The 19,720-nt window shown below is 36.5% G+C and overlaps 2 protein-coding genes across 4 annotated transcripts; one reads left to right on the forward strand and one right to left on the reverse strand.

Annotated features, from left to right (window-relative positions):
- Positions 1-1,692: 1,692 nt before the first annotated feature.
- Positions 1,693-13,433, reverse strand: casp3b (caspase 3, apoptosis-related cysteine peptidase b). Of its 2 annotated transcripts, none has more exons than XM_089135124.1 (7): positions 13,415-13,433; positions 9,475-9,541; positions 5,884-6,020; positions 4,114-4,242; positions 3,861-4,036; positions 2,721-2,835; positions 1,693-2,645 (listed from the first exon to the last, which is right to left on the reverse strand). In XM_089135124.1, exons 2-7 carry the CDS (start codon positions 9,534-9,536, stop codon positions 2,416-2,418), a joined length of 849 nt encoding a protein of 282 aa, XP_088991250.1. In that variant the 5' UTR covers positions 9,537-9,541; positions 13,415-13,433; the 3' UTR covers positions 1,693-2,415. The 2 variants fall into 2 exon arrangements, with proteins under 2 accessions (XP_088991250.1, XP_039511001.2); XM_039655067.2 differs by lacking the exon at positions 13,415-13,433 and adding an exon at positions 10,356-10,596.
- Positions 12,159-18,908, forward strand: dhrs13l1 (dehydrogenase/reductase (SDR family) member 13 like 1). Of its 2 annotated transcripts, XM_089135123.1 has the most exons (6): positions 12,159-12,379; positions 13,437-13,555; positions 14,560-14,683; positions 15,813-16,139; positions 18,242-18,496; positions 18,610-18,908. In XM_089135123.1, the coding sequence occupies exons 1-6, from the start codon at positions 12,256-12,258 to the stop codon at positions 18,615-18,617; spliced, it is 957 nt and encodes a 318-aa protein (XP_088991249.1). In that variant the 5' UTR covers positions 12,159-12,255; the 3' UTR covers positions 18,618-18,908. The 2 variants fall into 2 exon arrangements, with proteins under 2 accessions (XP_088991249.1, XP_039511000.2); XM_039655066.2 differs by having other exon boundaries at positions 12,160-12,379; positions 18,242-18,908.
- Positions 18,909-19,720: the final 812 nt, after the last annotated feature.

Raw genomic sequence — 19,720 nt, forward strand, 5'->3', positions numbered from 1 at the left:
TATTAATGAATCGAGCACTTTGAAATTCACATTTACTGGAGTTAAACCCAAGAAACGTCTTTGGACCCACTTAATATTCATGAGCCTGGTCTTTGCCATAGTAGTTTTTAGCTGCTCTGCTTATTGGCTGCAGGCTGAAATGCGAAAGTCGATTTCATTTTCACTTCCTTGTTGTTTCGTTATTGCTTCTTAAAGGCGAAGTTGCAGCGTGCAGAAGTGCTGGCTGTGTTGGACTAGAAAAATGCCCAAAGTTTCATGTTCCTGAGAGTTCAGTTGTGATATATCACATATATTTATGTGCAGACTGTATTCAAATTTGCATTCGCAATGTTTTTTGTGTAAGTGCACATATTAGTTCAGTCCATCCCTGTAGCTGGAATGACATTTGCAAAAAAATCATGAGTTTTAGAGATGAGATTGGCAATGCAAGTTGTTAGTTAAAGGTATAACGTCAGCTGTGCAATGCTATCCTCATTGTGTCTACAGTCCACACACACACACACACACAGTGTCATATCTTATCTCTGCTGCCAAGCCCTGCAACTCCCAGCATATGATGCAACACACAAACTCTAGCAACACAAACTCCATTTAAATAATGCATTAGACTCACAGTCTTTACTAGAGAAGTATAATTGCAAAAGCATTTCTAAAACCCACTTTCTTTCTTAAATCATCCGGGTTTTCCCCTAGTATAGGCTAGTTTTGAATCAAACAACACACAAAGGAAACAGCTTGCTGGAGATTTGAGAAACAAGACTGAAACAGAAATAAGGTTAAGGTTTCGAGGAGCAGTTCTGCTTTCTGTTGCATTTCTCAGGAACACACCTTGTTTTTCAGCTGATCTGGAACATCGCGCCACCTAGCGGTGAAGAAACACTGTTCTCAGATCGCGGGGGGATTACGTCAACAAACTGCATGCTGGGAAGTGCACTGTAAAAAAAATTGAAATCACAACGTTTATCTTTTGTCAAATCAACTTAATTTATGTAGAAAACATAAATATTTATGCATAAATTGTACATAAAAATGTTTATGCATAAATAGTAATATGATAACATACTGTAATATTTTGAGTTTCTGATGATTAAATCAATGTTCTAACTTAATTTTTCCATTTCAATGAGCTTTTAAGGCAACCAGATTACTTCATTTTTTAAGTTAAACCAACAATATATGTTTACAGTTTTCAAAAGTAATAGCATGAGTATTTATTTTTTAACTATAATTTAACATCAACTGAATATGTGTGTGTTTCCACATATGTAGACATTATACACTACCTTTAAGAAGTTGTTTTTGAAAGAAACACTTACAGTCATTTTTTGACTGTATTAGGGATTAATTTAAACTGAACAGAATTCACATATTAAATATATGTACATATTTTTTTTTAAATATTTAAACAAAAAAAAGTCTGTTTTGCTCACTAATGCTCCATTTGATTAAATCAGTGATATTGTGAAATATTATTAGTGTAAATAATGTGAATATATAGTAAAGTGTAACTTATATCCTGTGATCAAAGCTGAATTTTCAGCATCATTACTCCAGTCTTCAGTGTCACATGACCCTTCACAAATCACTCTAATATGATGCTCGACACACACACTTTTTATCTTTTTTTTTGACATTTCTCTTCTCATCTTTAGTATTTGCTCAACTCAAAGCTAATTACACAACGCACACAAATGAAATACAAAAGTAAAATGTTTATTTATCATCATTAAAACTGTGCTAATCTTTTATTCACATATTCTTCCTGTATGAATCTTTATTGCATGAAACATTCAACGACACAGGCATTCAGATGAGGCTTACAGAGCATATAAAGATTAAAAAAGAGCTGTCTGTCAAAACCAACACTGTAAACATGTCCCACACCACAACTAAAAAGAATAGATAGTCATTTAAAATCCTCCCATTAAAAACAGTACATTAAAATCAGAGTCTGTCACAGGCAAACCCAAAATTATTCAGACACCAGATTTCATTTTTGATATTTTTTAACTAGGACACTATAGTTCATTTATATAAGTGAGGAGAGACACATTACACCCAATAATTCTTCATTCCAGTCAAACTTATACAAATTTGGGATCAGAAATGAGCTCTGATGATGTTTTCTTCAGTGTGTTTTCTGTTTTACACACACACTGAACAACATGAAGCATTGCTTGAGCTAAACTAGTATTATCTAATTGTGTAGTTAAATTGAACAGATATTCAACATAATTCATGTGTGAGAGTCGAAGGACGGACAAAACCCGTCAAATATCCACTGATCTGAGAACGCCATTTATTCCCATTTTCTAAACTACAGCGAATAAACTGTGATAAAGTGAGAAGTGTTGAAGGTGTCTGAATAAATTGTACAAAAAAAGTGTTCAACTTAATCAGTAAAGAAAAGATGAATTATTTAGGGAAGTAGAGGTCTTTGGTCAGCATAGATACAATGCAAGGGATCTGTTTCTTCCCACCGAACCCTGGCGTATTACAGGAGGATTCGAAGTCCAGCGCCACCTTGTGGTTGACCCGCGTCATGATCTGCATGATCTCCAGTTGCTTGCTGTATTTTGTCAGCATCTCACAGAGCGAGGAGATGAACCAGGAGCCCTGAGCGACGTTCCTCCAGGCGTAATACCCTGAGGGGAGACGGAAAACACACGTTTGAGGACGAGTTTGTGTGAGGAAACTGCCTCGAGCGAGACGTCAGATACCTGGTGCCGTGGAGTACGCGTACAGGAAGTCGGCCTCCACAGGAATTCTCTTCGTTTCCGTGTCATCTGGACCATCCGTTTCAATGCCAGAGTCCAGTTTTGTGCCTCGACAGGCCTGGACACACACAGGGTCAACACATCCGTGAAAGAGCAACTAAAGCACTCTATGTGGTGTTTTTAATAGAGAAAACGTGTGTAAATTCATAAGTCGACAGCATAAAACACGCTTTGAAATCGCTGGTGTTTCTGACGTCACAAACGACCTTGTAACCAATCAGATCAACGTGTGATCGTCAACCAGTGGATCTCTGAGTGATTTTAATTCATTTAATTTTTCAATGTCATGCAAGATGTCCACGTCTTTCTTTCTTCGGTCGAAAAGAAATGATTTTTTTTGATTTTTGATTTGATTTATTATGGATTGGACAGACAACCATAATCCAAAGGATAACATGATAAAGTGTAAACACTTATTTCCAACATGGTCCTTGGTGTCAAAAAAAAAGACATACAAACATGTAACTATTATAAGACAAAAATAAAACATTGAGGTTTGAAGGTTGAAGGTTTGAAGGTTTTTGATGAAAACATTCCAGGATTTTTCTCCATATAATGGACTTCAATGGGGACCAAACGAGAGTTTCAGTGCAAACTGTTCAAAGGGCTTTAAACGACACCAGACGATGAATAAGGGTCTTATCTAGCGAAACTAATCTTTTTCCGAGTCAATTCGTTCGTTTCGTTCGTTGAATGAACCAAATGACTCGGAAAAACAGTTCGAACAGGAGAGTCACAAAGGAGCAGAGCAAGGCGAGCATTTGAGCTTATAAAACGTAAGCTTTTTTATTTATTTTTAAAATGAGTGATCGTTTCGCTTGATAAGACCCTTATTCATCGTCTGGTGTCGTTTGAAGCTGCACTGAAACTGTCTTTTGGACCTTGAACCGTTTGGACCCCATTGAAGTCCATTATATGGGGAATGTTTTCATCAAAAACCTTCATTTCTTTTCGACTGAGGAAAGAAAGACATAGACATCTTGGATGACATGGGGGTGAGTAAATTATCAGGAAAAGTGTTTTCAAAAGTGAACTACTCCTTTAAATCTGTATAATGAAGAAGACTGGACTCGTGACGCTCACCTGAATGAAGAAGAGCTTGGGTTTTCCCACCAGCGAAGGGCAGCGATCTCCTCTGAAGAGCTCAAACAGGTTCTTCAGCGGTATAGATCCATCCGTGCCATAAATCAGCCCGTCGTCTCCATGACTCAACAACACACACACAAACATGGCCGACTTACTGTGATCCTGCCGAGACACTGAGGATGGAAGACCTCGTGAGATTACAGGCCATTCAATCATTCTGATAATCAATCAGTGATCATGCAAAATATACCTTTAGTCAACAAATCCATCATCTGTGAGACAGTTTGATCATTTGTAGCGCTGACATTGAAGTCTAGCTTGGAAAAGGTCTCCATCACATTCTTTGCATCCTCGTCTGTCCCGTTACGAACTCCCATCCCTGTATAAAAGAGATTAATATGAGGACAAACAAACACCTGAACTAAACCTTTAAAGGGTTAACCCTCAGATGTTCCTCACGGCCTTTTAACCCGCAAATGACTTTTGCTGAATTGTGAATTTTAAAAAGTGTTCTCTTTGTCCACTTTGTACGGCTCTCGACCCTTTCTAGATCTACCGAAGAAAAAAATAAATAATGATATCAGTTTTATGTTAGCGTGAGAAAAACAGTAGCACTCGTGGTCTTGGGGTCTCCGAAGATGTTATTTTTTTAACAGAATAATAGTTTTTTAATGTATTACAAATGTAATTTTACTGTGTTTATTAATGATTTTACTCCACATTTGTGCAGTTTCTGGAGGATTTATGTACAAAAAACAGCTTGTGTAAAATTCACTTTATAAAAGACCCACCAAATTTCTAAATTTTACATGGTTTAGTGTAAATATTGTGCCCATATTTTCAAAAATGTAGTTTTAAAAGTAAAAAATGATCATTTTAGCCACTAGATGGCTATAGAGCCCCAGTATATGCTATTTGACTCACTGAAATATATCTTTTCACAAGTTTTTCCAATTGGATTCATATCTAAATTTCGTGAAATCATAATTCTAACAATAAAAATGACTTTATTGATGTTTAGAATTTTTTGTACTGATTTTTTTCTCAATAATGTTACATTATGAATCATTCCTGAAAAAGATAAAAAGTTGAATTTTTACAGTTTATCATTTATTTAATAGAACAGAATAATAGTTTTGTTTGTAAATTTACTCTGTTTATTAATGTTTTTATTCCACATTTGTGCAGTTTCTGGAGGGTTTATATACAAAAACAGCTTTTAATGTAAAATTCACCCACCAAATTTCTAAATTTTACATGGTTTAGTCTAAAATCTTTGCCCATATTTTCAAAAATGTAGTTTAAAAAAATTATCATTTTAGTTTAAACTATTAAATAGCATATATGGGCTATAGAGCTCCAGTATATGCTATTTGACTCACTGAAATATATCTTTTCACAAGTTTTTCCAATTGGATTCACATTTAAATATCATGAAAACACAATTCTAACAATAAAAATGACTTTTTTTTAATCAAAATTGAGCATATTTTTGTACTGATTTTTTTCTCAATAACGTTACATAATACATTATGAATCATAAGTTGAATTTTTAGAGTTTATCATTTATTTAATATAATTGTACAAATGTAATCTCCACTTCAGTTATAACAGATGTACAGTTATATTATATATCGAGTACAAACCGATGTTGTTTGAATTCTCCGCTGTAATGCGATCTCAAGCGTAATACACCGGATTGAACAAGCTCTTTCTCATGTATAAATGCAGATATTAGCTTGAAGATCAAGTGATGTAGAATCGAGCCGACAGCCAATCACACGCTCCGAATCGATCAAACTTCTACCCCGACTGCTTTTCTACCCGGAAGAACAAAAATTGTTCAGAAAAATAACCTGTTTTGGAGTGTTTTTAGTATTGTTGCACTTCATGAAATTACAATGACAATAAATTAATATTATTATTATTATTATTCAGTGATGTGGAGCCTGTAATTTCTAAAAAATGTGTTTGGGGTTTCATGACCCTTTGAACCTGTGTGTTGCTTCCCAGCTCTTACCTGTTTTCCTGTCGAAGTTCTTGTTGTTGATGATCACGCACTGTCCCAGACTGCCGTAGTTCATGTTGTACTGGAAAGCATCAGAGCGTGGTTTGGCATCGGTGTGATCGACTCCGGCATCGGTGAGGAACGGAGTTCTGCGAGAGCAAACACTTTTATGAGTCTTTCCTAATTAAAGTGGAAATTATTGCCGGTCACTTCAGGAAGGGGTTAGGTAGCAGATCCTTTCATTAACTTCACACTGTGAACTTCACAATCAACATGAAACGGAAACTGTGCTCGTCTTTTCTTCCCTATTGTGACGTATTGAGAATGAGGAGTTGACTCGGACTCGACTCTCTCTGGTCTCGGTCTCGACTCGGACTCGACTCTCTCTGGACTCGGACTCGACTCGGACTCGACCGTCTCTGGACTCGGACTCGACTCTCTCTGGTCTCAGTCTCGACTCGGACTCGACTCTCTCTGGTCTCAGTCTCGACTCGGACTCGACTCTCTCTGGTCTCGGTCTCGACTCGGACTCGACTCTCTCTGGACTCGGACTCGACTCGGACTCGACCGTCTCTGGACTCGACTCGGACTCGACTCTCTCTGGTCTCAGTCTCGACTCGGACTCGACTCTCTCTGGACTCAGTCTCGACTTGGACTCGACCGTCTCTGGACTCGGACTCGACTCGGACTCGACTCTCTCTGGACTCAGTCTCGACTTGGACTCGACCGTCTCTGGACTCGGACTCGACTCGGACTCGACTCTCTCTGGTCTCGGTCTCGACTCGGACTTGACCGTCTCTGGTCTCGGTCTCGACTCGGACTCGACTCTCTACGGACTCTGTCTTGACTCGGACTCGACTCTCTCTGGTCTCGGTCTCGACTCGAACTCGATTCTCTCTGGACTCGGTCTCGACTCGGACTCGACTCTCTCTGGTCTCGGTCTCGACTCGGACTCGACCGTCTCTGGTCTCGGACTCGACTCGGACTCGAGTCGGACTCGACTCTCTATGGACTCGGTCTTGACTCGGACTCGACTCTCTCTGGTCTCGGTCTCGACTCGGACTCGACCGTCTCTGGTCTCGGACTCGACTCGGACTCGACTCGGACTCGACTCTCTCTGGTCTCGGTCTCGACTCGGACTCGACCGTCTCTGGTCTCGGACTCGACTCGGACTCGACTCTCTATGGACTCGGACTCGACTCTCTCTGGTCTCGGTCTCGACTCGGACTCGACCGTCTCTGGTCTCGGACTCGACTCGGACTCGACTCTCTCTGGTCTCGGTCTCGACTCGGACTCGACCGTCTCTGGTCTCGGACTCGACTCGGACTCGACTCGGACTCGACTCTCTATGGACTCGGTCTCGACTCGGACTCGACCGTCTCTGGTCTCGGACTCGACTCGGACTCGACTCTCTCTGGTCTCGGTCTCGACTCGGACTCGACCGTCTCTGGTCTCGGACTCGACTCGGACTCGACCGTCTCTGGTCTCGGACTCGACTCGGACTCGACTCTCTATGGACTCGGACTCGACTCTCTCTGGTCTCGGTCTCGACTCGGACTCGACCGTCTCTGGTCTCGGACTCGACTCGGACTCGACTCTCTCTGGTCTCGGTCTCGACTCGGACTCGACCGTCTCTGGTCTCGGACTCGACTCGGACTCGACCGTCTCTGGTCTCGGTCTCGACTCGGACTCGACCGTCTCTGGTCTCGGACTCGACTCGGACTCGACTCTCTCTGGTCTCGGTCTCGACTCGGACTCGACCGTCTCTGGTCTCGGACTCGACTCGGACTCGACTCTCTCTGGTCTCGACTCGGACTCGGACTCGACCGTCTCTGGTCTCGGTCTCGACTCGGACTCGACCGTCTCTGGTCTCGGTCTCGACTCGGACTCGACCGTCTCTGGTCTCGGACTCGACTCGGACTCGACTCTCTCTGGTCTCGACTCGGACTCGACCGTCTCTGGTCTCGGACTCGACTCGGACTCGACTCGGACTCGACTCTCTATGGACTCGGTCTTGACTCGGACTCGACTCTCTCTGGTCTCGGTCTCGACTCGGACTCGAGTGAGGTGGTCTCGACTACAACACTGGACATTGGACAACATAAGTTTCATGGACAACATAAGTAATAATAATAAAATAATAATACTGCTTCTCCAAATACAGCTGTTTTGCACTTTGTGTGAGTTTGTTCCTGTAAGGTCCCTTATCTTTTAGCATTGCTTTACTTTCTTCCTTTTTTTCTCGTATTCTTAGATCCGTCTCTGTCCTGCCAAAATAATAAATGCGCGAAAATTTAAGAGCTCTGGAATGTTTAGTCGCGTCTATGGGTTCTAAAGGCGTTGCCCCTGGTAACTGATGGCGTCTCCATATCATGGCCGACCAGCTCAGACCCCGCCCACAACGGCACGTGACTCCTCATTCTCAATATCAGAGTGAAACACCTGTCACTCACACGAGATCCACCAATAGAGACAGAGCGGCACGCATCATCATAATTTGAAACCACACCCACACCGTCTCAATTGACTTTGTATTGTGTGAAGCGGCCTCCTCGTCAAATCTGACTTATACAACACTGGTCCAGAAACACTTCCTGTTTCAGTTTGTAACTGTTTTCTTTGTTTCACATGCAAAGAAAACATCTTAAAGATGTTTGTTTAACTTTTTGATTCAGTTTTATATGTTCTGTTGGTTGTATTTTATCCCAGCTTTTATGTAGTGTTAAAAAACTGAAACAGGAAGTGCTTCTGGACCAGTGTTGTTTACATCTTGCAAAATGGTCTATAACAAAAAACAAAGTCTAAAAGCTGCTATGTGACGAGGTGTACGGCAAACAAGCTAAAAAAAAAAAAAAAAATACTTTTTTTTATAAGCTGTCAACCCCAAAAAACAAGCGTTTAAGGACACAAAAGTGAAGCAGTTTGTTCACATATTTTTGTTTGTTTGAAGCAGTTTGTTCACATATTTTAGTTTTTCTTCTTAGAGGTGATCTGAATATTTGTGGGTTGAAAACTCACGAACCTGTTCTGCCCTCCAGTTATATTTTCCACATATACTCATTTTGCTCATTCCTGTTTTGCTGGCCTTTTGTGTTCACACACTATTCAAATGATTAGTCATACTATAAAAAGTCCCCTTGTGGTGTAAATCCAGCTTTTAGTGTTGTTTATGTGTCTATGTGGTGTTTTTAATACGCTTAAACCATGTGTAAATTCATAAGTCGAGTATTTCCTCCTTAAAACTGCAGTGAACCAAAGACAGTCTCAAAAATACGTTTTGAAAACGACCTTGTAACCAATCAGATCAACGTGTGATCGTCAACCAGTGGATCTCTGAGTGAGTGAGTGGAGGCGGGGCTAATTTGCATATTCATAGCACCCTGCATACTAAATGAGGCGAGGGTGTCGAGTTACATTCAAGATATTTAAAGGCATTAAGATTGCTTTTCCAAGGAAACCTATTATAAATATGTAATTTTTGGTGATCAAAGCATTTTCTCAGTCAACAATGAGTTCTAACTCATATCCTACATATATCAATCGACGGTTTCTTGCAATTAAATGTTTGTAATGAATCGATTTCCACCAAAATCAAACACATACCCTTGTTCTTCCCCTTTTCTGGCGTCCACAGTGTCTTCACCCCTGGGTTTTCCGTCCGACATGGTCACTAAAAGAACACAAAAGAAACAGATCTACTAATTAATAATGCAATAAATGTTACAAAAATAATAAATATAGGTATTATTTATTATGCGTTTTGTATCCTTGCAGTTACAAGAAATGTAGCACCAGTAAATTACAGTAAGTGTTTATCTGTAATGTCGTGTCATTGTATTCACATCCTGCTTATTTCCTTCCGCCATGATTTTGGTGGTAAAACCGCAAGGACATTTTTAGGTTACGGAACAATAAGCAATATATAATCATATATTCTGTTTGTGTCAAACTTGGGTTTTTGTTGAGTCAAAAACAAAACTGGTTTCAAAGATATTTCCTAAAAAAAACCCCAAAAAAACTAGCCTACAGGACGGGCGTGTCAAACTCCCTTAAAATACTAAGAGATAACTTGTTTCCTTCTTTCTAGATTTAGATGATCATTAAGTCACAATGATCACAAATATTATTATCATAAGATATACAAACATCATTTAACAGCTTGATGATTGATGAAGGCTGGGTGAGTCAGTGTCACCCAGAAAGTAGGTCAGGCAGTTTCTCTTTATTGCCCATGTCACATTATTAAGTTTAATGTTACTCTTCTTCTTCTATAATACGATACGTTTTAGTCTTAGACTGTCTCAGAAATGTCAAAAACAACACACAGACAGACTTAGACACAGACTTACACACAGTCACGTCTTGTTATCTAAACCCATTCGTCATTAAAAACACTCCAAAGCATGCAGAACTTTTTTTAAAAGATCAGTAAAAAAAAAGCAAAGGTAAAAATGCAATTAATGAGAATAACATAAAGAACTTACAGGTGTGTTGGCAGATACTTTAATTTCCTTCTGAAATAGAAACTGAAATACAGGTAGTTTTTATAATGAGGAAGTTGTGGAGGGAGCGCGCAGTTTACGGTAAATTCATAGGCAATGCTTGTATTAATTAAGCAATGTTTTTTTTTTTAAATCGACCAATAACGTAAGCCTACTCGTAAATATTAAATAAATTCCGCATACGTTGCCATTTATTACCATGACCAGTAGTAAAGTGTTCCGTGAGACTGTTGCTCCGCCCACATGACATCTACAACAAACGAGATTTTACGCATGCGCAGTAACATCACACATTAGGATCACTAGCGTGAGACGTTAAATAAACACACTAAATCATCTTTTGTGTATGTATTTATATTATACAGTAGTTGTCAGAAGTGATGTCTGGCCATGTGATTTAAGATATATATTCAAAAACTGTAGTTTTTTTTTATATATATATAATTTTTATTCACAGGCAACATTAGCCTACAAATTAACTTCTTACCAATGAATTAGTACGACTCTTTTGGTCAGTAAAAAAAACTTCTCGGTTAAATTTATGTTCTCTTCAATTGTATGCTACGTGTCAAATCAATCTGAAATCACACTATTTACACTCGTACATTAACTATAAGCAATTATTCAATAAAGAGGTCGATAAACTAATGTTAGTCAGTCAGCAAAACGAAATGCGCGCGACTTACTGTTGAAGACTGAGGTAAAAGCGCGTGCTGGAGAAGCGCGTGCAGAATCAGGTCAGAGGCGCGCAGTAAAGAAAGTTTCACGTTTTTATGATTGGTATGATTTCATACTATACGCTTAACCAAGGCTTAACATTTTTATCTGTAAAATTGGATTAATCTGAAAATGATATTGCATTTAATCCAGGTTTTAATAAATAAAGTTTATCTGCAATATATATATATATATATATATATATCTATACATTTTTTTTTTAAATGACACAATAATAAAACGTAAAAAATAACTTGTAGGAAACGTCTACTATATATATATATATATATATATATATATATTTTTTTTTTTTTATTTTTTTTTTTATTTTTTTTTTCATATACTGTATGCACACACAACACACAACATGCATTGCTGGATGCACAGTATTTTTATGACTGAATGATAGAGGCCACACAACAAAGTAAAGTCATAAGTGTCTCTGTGATCTATGGAGATAATTGTTCAAGGGAAAAAAAACATCTTTATTTCAAACTAATCTAAAATGACATACATTTACAGCATGCTGATCGAGTTCACTGACAAGAAATTATGCATTTAACAGATTTGAAGGTTTATCAAACACACTTAAAAGGAAATAAAAGCAGTGTTGCGTTCATGAAAAACAACTTGTATTTGCTTTGCATGTGCTTACACTCTAAAAAATGCTGGGTTGTTTTAACCCAATTTTGGGTCAAATATGGACAAACCCGAAATGTTGGGTTAAAAATGTAATGTAAAAATTTAACCCAACGGCTGGGTTAGTCCATATTTGACCCAAAGTTGGGTTAAAACAACCCAGCATTTTTTAGAGTGTACCTTAGCAAACAGCAGAACAAAACAAAGAGATTTCACTACAGTAAGTAATAAATCTTTATGGTATTCAGTCCAGCAAGTTCTTGAATTACATGCATTGTAAGTCATGAGAGACTGGAGGAAAGGTGAGGAACTGGGCCGTCTGTCCTGAAACACAATGACTATGCACTGATTCTTCAGTTATTGTGTTAAAGGGGCCTGAGTAAATGTTGTTCATCACCCGGATGTCATTATATAACACACACATTCCAGAATACCAGGCAGTTTAAAAGGGGTGTGTGTGACTCCAGATCTGCAAGTTCATTCAGCTTCAGTGTGTTGAGAGACGGCTGCGCTCACGGCCGCCAAAATGATCCTCTTTCTGGTTATTGTGGCTTTGTTAGTAGGATATTTTATTTTTCATAGGATTTTTGTTCATAGGAAGACCTTCACCGGCATAGCCAAACTACATGGGAAGACAGTCATTGTAACCGGTAGGTGAAACAGACGTTCGTGCAAAAGTTTATCTGCATGATTTCTCAGAGGTTGTTCAACTTCGTAGATGTGAACTCGGATGTGGATATTCAGGAAAGTACAGAGCTAAACAGTGGATGTGGAGAGAAGCTCAGACGATTATGATCATTTTAACATCTCTGACTTTTGATTTCAGACATTGCAAATACTGAAGACAAAAATGGAGTCTATTTTCTAGAAGAAATACTGAGCAATTCAGCAAAAACCTCCATTTAACTGTGATATTAAAGAGATATCACGATTGTTATTTCCTGTAAAAATCACAGAACTGAGAGTCTTTTCTTCTAAACTAAAACTAAATAATTATAATCATTAATCAGAATTAAAGCTGTAATAAATTATAAATATTATATCTTAAACTAAATTACTAAAATGACTAACTGGAAATAAATACAAACTAAAAATGAACTAAAAAAAATACAAAATAAAACCTACAAGCTAAGAAAAATGACAAAAGCACATACATAAAAAAATACGTAATAAAGTACTAAAAAGACTAAAAAAATAAAAGCTTCAAAATATTAATAAAAACTACACTAGTGTTGCATATTACAATCTAAAAAATGCTGGGTTGTTTTAACCTAATTTTGGGTAAAATATGGACAAACCCAGCCATTGGGTTAAAAATGTAATTTAAAAATGTAACCCAATGGCTGGGTTTGTCCATACTTTACCCAAAATTGGATTAAAACATTTTTAAAAGCATTTTTTAGAGTGTAGCATTGCATGACATATACTAGATAAAACAGAATATGTTTATATGGGCCTCAAAATGACTCCCCCAGAAACAAAGTATAAATTTTGTGGGGGGGAAAGTGTGTTTGATTTATTGACCTGGTAAATTGTAATGAAACCATAGTTGTGCTTCAAATATTTCTGTGGCCAATTGAGGTCAAAAGGTTGTGAAGGTCATAGGTGCAAATACTTCACATGAAGCTGATTCAGTGCCACGCTGAATCATACAGAACACATATTCATGTGTATTATAATCTTACCTGTGTCTGATGTGTGTGACAGGTGGGAACACTGGCATTGGGAAAGCGACCGCGTCTGCGATGGCGGCGAGAGGAGGCCGAGTGATTCTGGCCTGTCGAAGCAAACAGAAAGGAGAAGAAGCAGCTCGAGAGATTAGGATGGTGAGTGTGAGGAGGAACGGGGCAACATTTATATGTGTGTGCCACTGATGTGTTCGTATTGACCCAGTCGACATGTTTCTACGGTGGCCCTTAATGGACACACAGGTGTTTCGTGACCATGTTCTTCGTGGAAAGAAGCTAGCTCAAAGTACGCAAATAAAACACTGACACAATGATGAACAAGCAACAACAATAATATTAGCAATAACATCGTTTTACTTAATAATTAAGTCAAGTCACCTTATATAGCGCTTTTAACCAGATTCATTGTTGCAAAGCAGTTTTACAGTTGCTACTATTGTTTAGGCTTTAGGGTTAGGGTTAGGACCCTTAACTCGTTAATTAAGAAAAACAGCAAAAAAAAAAAATTCTCATGAAAAATTAACTCATTAATTCAGAAAAACAGAGCAAATTTTTTTTTCTCATGAAAAATTAACTCGTTAATTCAGAAAAACAGAGCAATTTTTTTTTCTCATGAAAAATTAACTCATTAATTCAGAAAAACAGAGCAAAAAATTTTTCTCATGAAAAATTAACTCATTAATTCAGAAAAACAGAGAAATTTTTTTCTCATGAAAAATTAACTCCTTAATTCAGAAAAAAGAGCAAAAACTTTTTTTCTCATGAAAAATTAACTCATTAATTCAGAAAACATGCAGAGAAATTTTTTTCTCATGAAAAATTAACTCATTAATTCAGAAAAACAGAGACATTTTTTTTTCTCATGAAAAATTAACTCATTAATTCAGAAAAACAGAGCAAAAACTTTTTTTCTCATGAAAAATTAACTCATTAATTCAGAAAAACAGAGCAAAAACTTTTTTTCTCATGAAAAATTAACTCATTAATTCAGAAAAACAGAGACATTTTTTTTTCTCATGAAATATTAACTCGTTAATTCAGAAAAACAGAGTAGATTTTTTTTCTTCAAGTGAATGCAATACACCTCCGTACTATTGCACAAACATTGTAAAAGATAGAATATTATAATACTTTCCTTATAGGAAACTGGAAATGAGAATGTGATCTTCATGCAACTGGATCTTGCGAGTCAGAAATCAATCCGCTCATTTGCTGAGAGCTTCCTGAAGGCCGAGCGCAGACTGGACCTGCTCATTAATAACGCAGGTAACACACAACGTGTACAGAAAAACAAACACAATTAAAGTGATGTCTTTTAGGATCAGGTGACACTGAAGACTGGAGTAATGATGCTGAAAATCACAGGAATAAATTACACTTTACACTCTCAGAAAAAAAGGTATAAAGCTGTCACTGGGACTGTACCTTTTCAAAAGGTACACTTGTGTACCCAAAGGCTGCATATTGGTACCTTACTGGTACATATTAGCACTTAAAATGAACATATTAACACTTAAGCTGTACATATTAGCACCTAAAATGTACATATCAACACTTAAAATGTACATATTAGTACCTGAAATGTACATATTAGCACCAAAATGTACATATTAGCACATAAAATGTATATATTATCACATAAAATGTACATATTAACACCTAAAATGTACATATCAACACTTAAAATGTGCATATTAGTACCTGAAATGTACATATTAGCACCAAAAATGTACATGTTAGCACATAAAATGTGCATATCATCACATAAAATGTACATATTAACACCTAAAATATACATATCAGCACTTAAAATGTACATTAGTACCTGAAATGTACATATTAGCACCAAAAATTTACATATTAGCACATAAAACGTATATATTATCACATAAAATGTACATATTAATACCTAAAATGTACATATTAGTACCTGAAATGTGCATATTAGCACCAAAAATGTACATATTAGCACATAAAATGTATATATTATCACATAAAATGTACATATCAACACCTAAAATGTACATATCAACACTTAAAATGTACATATTAGCACCTGAAATGTACATATTAGCACCAAAAATGTACATATTAGCACATAAAATGTATATATTAGCACATAAAACGTACAAATTAGTACCTAAAATGGACAAAAGTGTACCTTTTGAAAAGGTACAGCCCCAGTGACAGCTTTCGTACCTTTTTTCTGGGAGTGTGCTGTATATTGACATAGAAAACAGATTATTTACAATTGTAATAATATTTCACAGTTTTTACTGTAATTTTGATCACATAAAAGCAGCCTTGGTGAGCAGAAGAAAGTTTTTTGTGCTGAACTGTTGACCCCCAACATCATGACTGATACCTGTTGTGTGTGTGTGTGTGTGTTGTCCAGCACTGGCGTCTCCAGGACGCACTGAAGACGGCCTCGGGATGATCCTGGGTGTCAATCATATCGGCCCGTTCCTGCTGACCCATCTCCTGCTGGACCGTCTGAAGGAGTGTGCGCCGAGCAGGGTGGTCAACGTGTCGTCCTGTGGTCACGATCTGGGCACGATTGACTTCGACTGCATCAACACACACAAGGCGCTCGCTCTGGGCTCGTCCGACGCTGATCTGTTCAGGGCCTACACTAACAGCAAGCTCTGCAACGTGCTCTTCACCCATCAACTGGCCAAGAGACTGGAGGGAACCAACGTCACATGCTACAGCCTTCATCCAGGTCAGAGATCCAGAATGCAATGCACGCTCATTTGGACAATGCAGTCTATATTACAATTGGTTAAGTTATGTATTTCAGAAATGTACATATACAAAATCAGTTTAATTTAAACAAGGAAGTAATTTAATGCAGATACAACGAGTTCATTGCAGTGTTGGGTAAGTTACTCTAAAAAAGTAATTAATTACTAGTTAATTACCTCTTCAACAGTGTAATTAGATTACTGTACTAATTACTCTCTCTTAAAAGTATTTAATTACTTTTAATTACTAATTACTTTCAAAATCCCAAATCAATCTCAACCAGCTGAATAATACAAGGATAGACATGAATCTGTTTTAATTCTTTCAAATAAATACTATAAAATTGCACGAATTATCCTTAAACAGACCAACATTATAAAAACATACTTTTTAGCATCAGACAATACATTTTGATGTTAAACCCACTATTGTTTTATGTCTGATCTCATGACTTTCATACATATTTTACAATAATTACGTACGAATTTGTACGAGTGCGGTCGTAATATTTAGACACCTCATACGAATCGCTGTGAGATCGGATTGATCTATACACAGTTTTTACCTCAATTACATCAGAAGTAACTGTAATTAAATTACAGATAAATTAAGAGTAATCCCTTACTTTACATTTTCAAGGGAAAAGTAATTAAATTACAGTAACTAATTACTTAGTAATTAGTTACACCCAACACTGGTTCATTGAAGTTATGAATACTAGCTTATTAACAAATGCTTAAAATAAAAGAAATCTATTTTGCGTTTAGATTAAATTATAATACATTTAGTCTGAGAGGTTTATCTCCACTTCGGCAGCACTTACATGCACCAAATTTTACAGTTTTATTCCTACCTATAGTCTGAAGGTTTTTTTAAATAATTTAAACAGTTCAATCCTATAAAAACATGATAAAATGTATTTTTTCCCGCCTGTCGGCAGTATTTTCTGATTTATGAATAGATAAAAAGAAAAATACAAAATTCCTTCTGTAAAAACCTTTAACTCTAATATGTCAACAAAATCAAACTGTTCAGTTGTTATCAATTGTTCAGATTTCCGCTGTGTAAATGTTTAAAATCATGCCTATTTAATTTAAATATTTCAGAAAACTCGTAACACAAAAACATTTTAGCAGTTATTAATGTAATCAAATAACTATGCTGATATCTATTAGTTGCCATTTTTCTCTTGCACCCTTAAAAATAAAATTCCAAGTTTTTATTTTTTTTTTTTTAGCATATGCCATAAAATTTTGGCTTCCCAAAGAACCTTTCAGTAAACATTATTAATATAATATATTCTTTCAGTTCTAAAATAAACATTTAATTAAACTATATATATATATATAGTTTAATTAAATGTTTATTTAATTAAATGTTAATTAAATATATATATATATATATATATATATATATATATATTCAATTTTGTAAAAAAAACTTTTGCTGATAATTTACTCACCCCATGTCATCCAAGATGTCCACGTCTTTCTTTCTTCAGTCGAAAAGAAATGAAGGTTTTTGATGAAAACATTCCAGGATTTTCTCCATATAATGGACTTCAATGGGAACCAAACGGTTCAAGGTCCAAATGAGAGATTCAGTGCAGCTTCAAAGGGCTTTAAACGACACCAGACGATGAATAAGGGTCTTATCATGCGAAACGATCGCTCATTTAATAAATAAATAAAAAAGTTTACGTTTTATAAGCTCAAATGCTCGCCTTGCTCTGTTCTGTGATGCGCGTTCATGACTCTCTTGTTCGAACTCGTTCATCAAAACGAATGAATCTTTTTTCAAGTCATTTGGGTTGATTCAAAGAAAAAAAAAGATTCGTTAATTTTGCATGTTCAAGCTGCACTGAAACTCTCATTTGGACCTTGAACCGTTTGGTCCCCATTGAAGTCCATTATATGGAAATGGAAAGATTCCATGGATGTTAAAGATTTTTTATGGAACCATCAATGCCATTAAAGAACCTTTATTTTTGAGTGTATTCACCCGTGTGTCTTGCCTTAACAGATCAGTCCCAGTTTTCCTCCTTCTAACAGTGTGTTTTCCATGTTTGATGTGGTTCAGGGTCGGTGAACACAGAGCTCGGCCGTGACATCAATGAGTGGACGACGCGTATCCTCAAAGCCATCGTCGGATGGTTTGGTGCGACGGACCCGGTGTCGGGCGCTCAGACGACGCTGTACTGCGCTCTGCAAGAGGACATCGAACACCTGAGCGGACGATACTTCTCCGACTGTCAGCTGGTGCAGGTCAAGCCCGAGGCCAGAGATGACGGCATCGCCAAAAAACTGTGGGACGTCAGCGAGAAGTTGTGTGGCATGAGTTGAACACACAGACAACAAGGGCTGGTATTGAGACAAATTTCACAATTCGATTCGATTACGATTCGATTCAATATTGATTATTTTGGATATCAGTTACAATAAATGGCTTGAGTTGAACACACAGACAACACTGGACACTTTGCTGTGAAATATGTACTGTACTATTTTTGTTTTTGCACTTTCTCTTTTGGTATATAGTCGAGTCACCTTCATTTATACAGCGCTGTTGACTATATAGAGTTTTAACAGGAGATTACAGTCACAGAGAGTGTTTACAGTAAATCTAGAATAAACTTATTGTCCAGAAAAAGTTAGTTTAGATTGATTCACTTCAGTTGCCAAGATCATTAGTTATTAATTTAGGGGCAGCTTATATATATATATATATATATATATATATATATATATATATATATATATATATATGAAGAGTTCAGATGCAAAAGCCTCTAAATGCCATTTGAAATTTTCTTCTTTAATGATGATTTTTATCAAACTTGTATATTTAAGTTCAGTAATTTCACTTAAATGGCAATGATAATTACCTATTAATTGTTATTTAAGTGAAATCACTGAACTTAAATATACAAGTTTGATAAAAATCATCATTAAAGAAGAAAATTTCAAATGGCATTTAGAGGCTTTTGCATCTGAACTCTTCATATATATATATATATATATATATATATATATATATATATATATAAAAAAAAAATATATATATATATATATATATATATATATATATATAAAATGTATAGAGCTTAATCTTTCTGTACAAAATGACCTCAACAAATATATAACGTAATGACGAGTTTCAAACACACAAATGCTTTACTAGTAAATTACAAGTAGGAATCACACTTACTGTAATTACAGTAAGTCCAACATGGAGTAAATGGGAAACTCTAGATAATACACCATTTGCAGTGTTGGAGGGGCGTGTTGATTTGAAACATGGCGGAAACAATTATCAATAATATAATAGCATTATATAATTTTAGAAATCACTATTATTGAAATTATAGTAATGATAACGTGTTTTTCAGAACTCGAAATTTGGAATCGGCATGAAACACTTATCTAGTATCAATAATATCTTATATCTATAATCTATAAGCAAGTCAGTTGCAAATAGTGTTAATTACACAACTTTCAAAGTTTATTTTAGCTAAAATAAATTTAGTTGTGATACAATCCATAAATAAGGGATAGACAT

The sequence above is a fragment of the Pimephales promelas genome, chromosome 9 (assembly GCF_988280905.1).
Source record: "Pimephales promelas chromosome 9, fPimPro1.hap1.1, whole genome shotgun sequence".
Classification (NCBI taxonomy): domain Eukaryota; kingdom Metazoa; phylum Chordata; class Actinopteri; order Cypriniformes; family Leuciscidae; genus Pimephales; species Pimephales promelas.

What these genes read in the sequence shown, in the direction of transcription:
- dhrs13l1 (XM_089135123.1), top strand. Translation starts at nt 12,256, where the DNA reads ATGATCCTCTTTCTGGTTATTGTGGCTTTGTTAGTAGGATATTTTATT. An exon ending in GAAGACAGTCATTGTAACCG is followed by an intron (nt 12,380 to 13,436) that starts GTAGGTGAAACA and finishes TGTGTGTGACAG; the next exon opens with GTGGGAACACTGGCATTGGG. An exon ending in CAGCTCGAGAGATTAGGATG is followed by an intron (nt 13,556 to 14,559) that starts GTGAGTGTGAGG and finishes CTTTCCTTATAG; the next exon opens with GAAACTGGAAATGAGAATGT.
- casp3b (XM_089135124.1), bottom strand. Translation starts at nt 9,536, where the DNA reads ATGTCGGACGGAAAACCCAGGGGTGAAGACACTGTGGACGCCAGAAAA. An exon ending in GAACTTCGACAGGAAAACAG is followed by an intron (nt 4,243 to 5,883) that starts GTAAGAGCTGGG and finishes TCTTTTATACAG; the next exon opens with GGATGGGAGTTCGTAACGGG. An exon ending in CGCGTACTCCACGGCACCAG is followed by an intron (nt 2,646 to 2,720) that starts GTATCTGACGTC and finishes GTCTCCCCTCAG; the next exon opens with GGTATTACGCCTGGAGGAAC.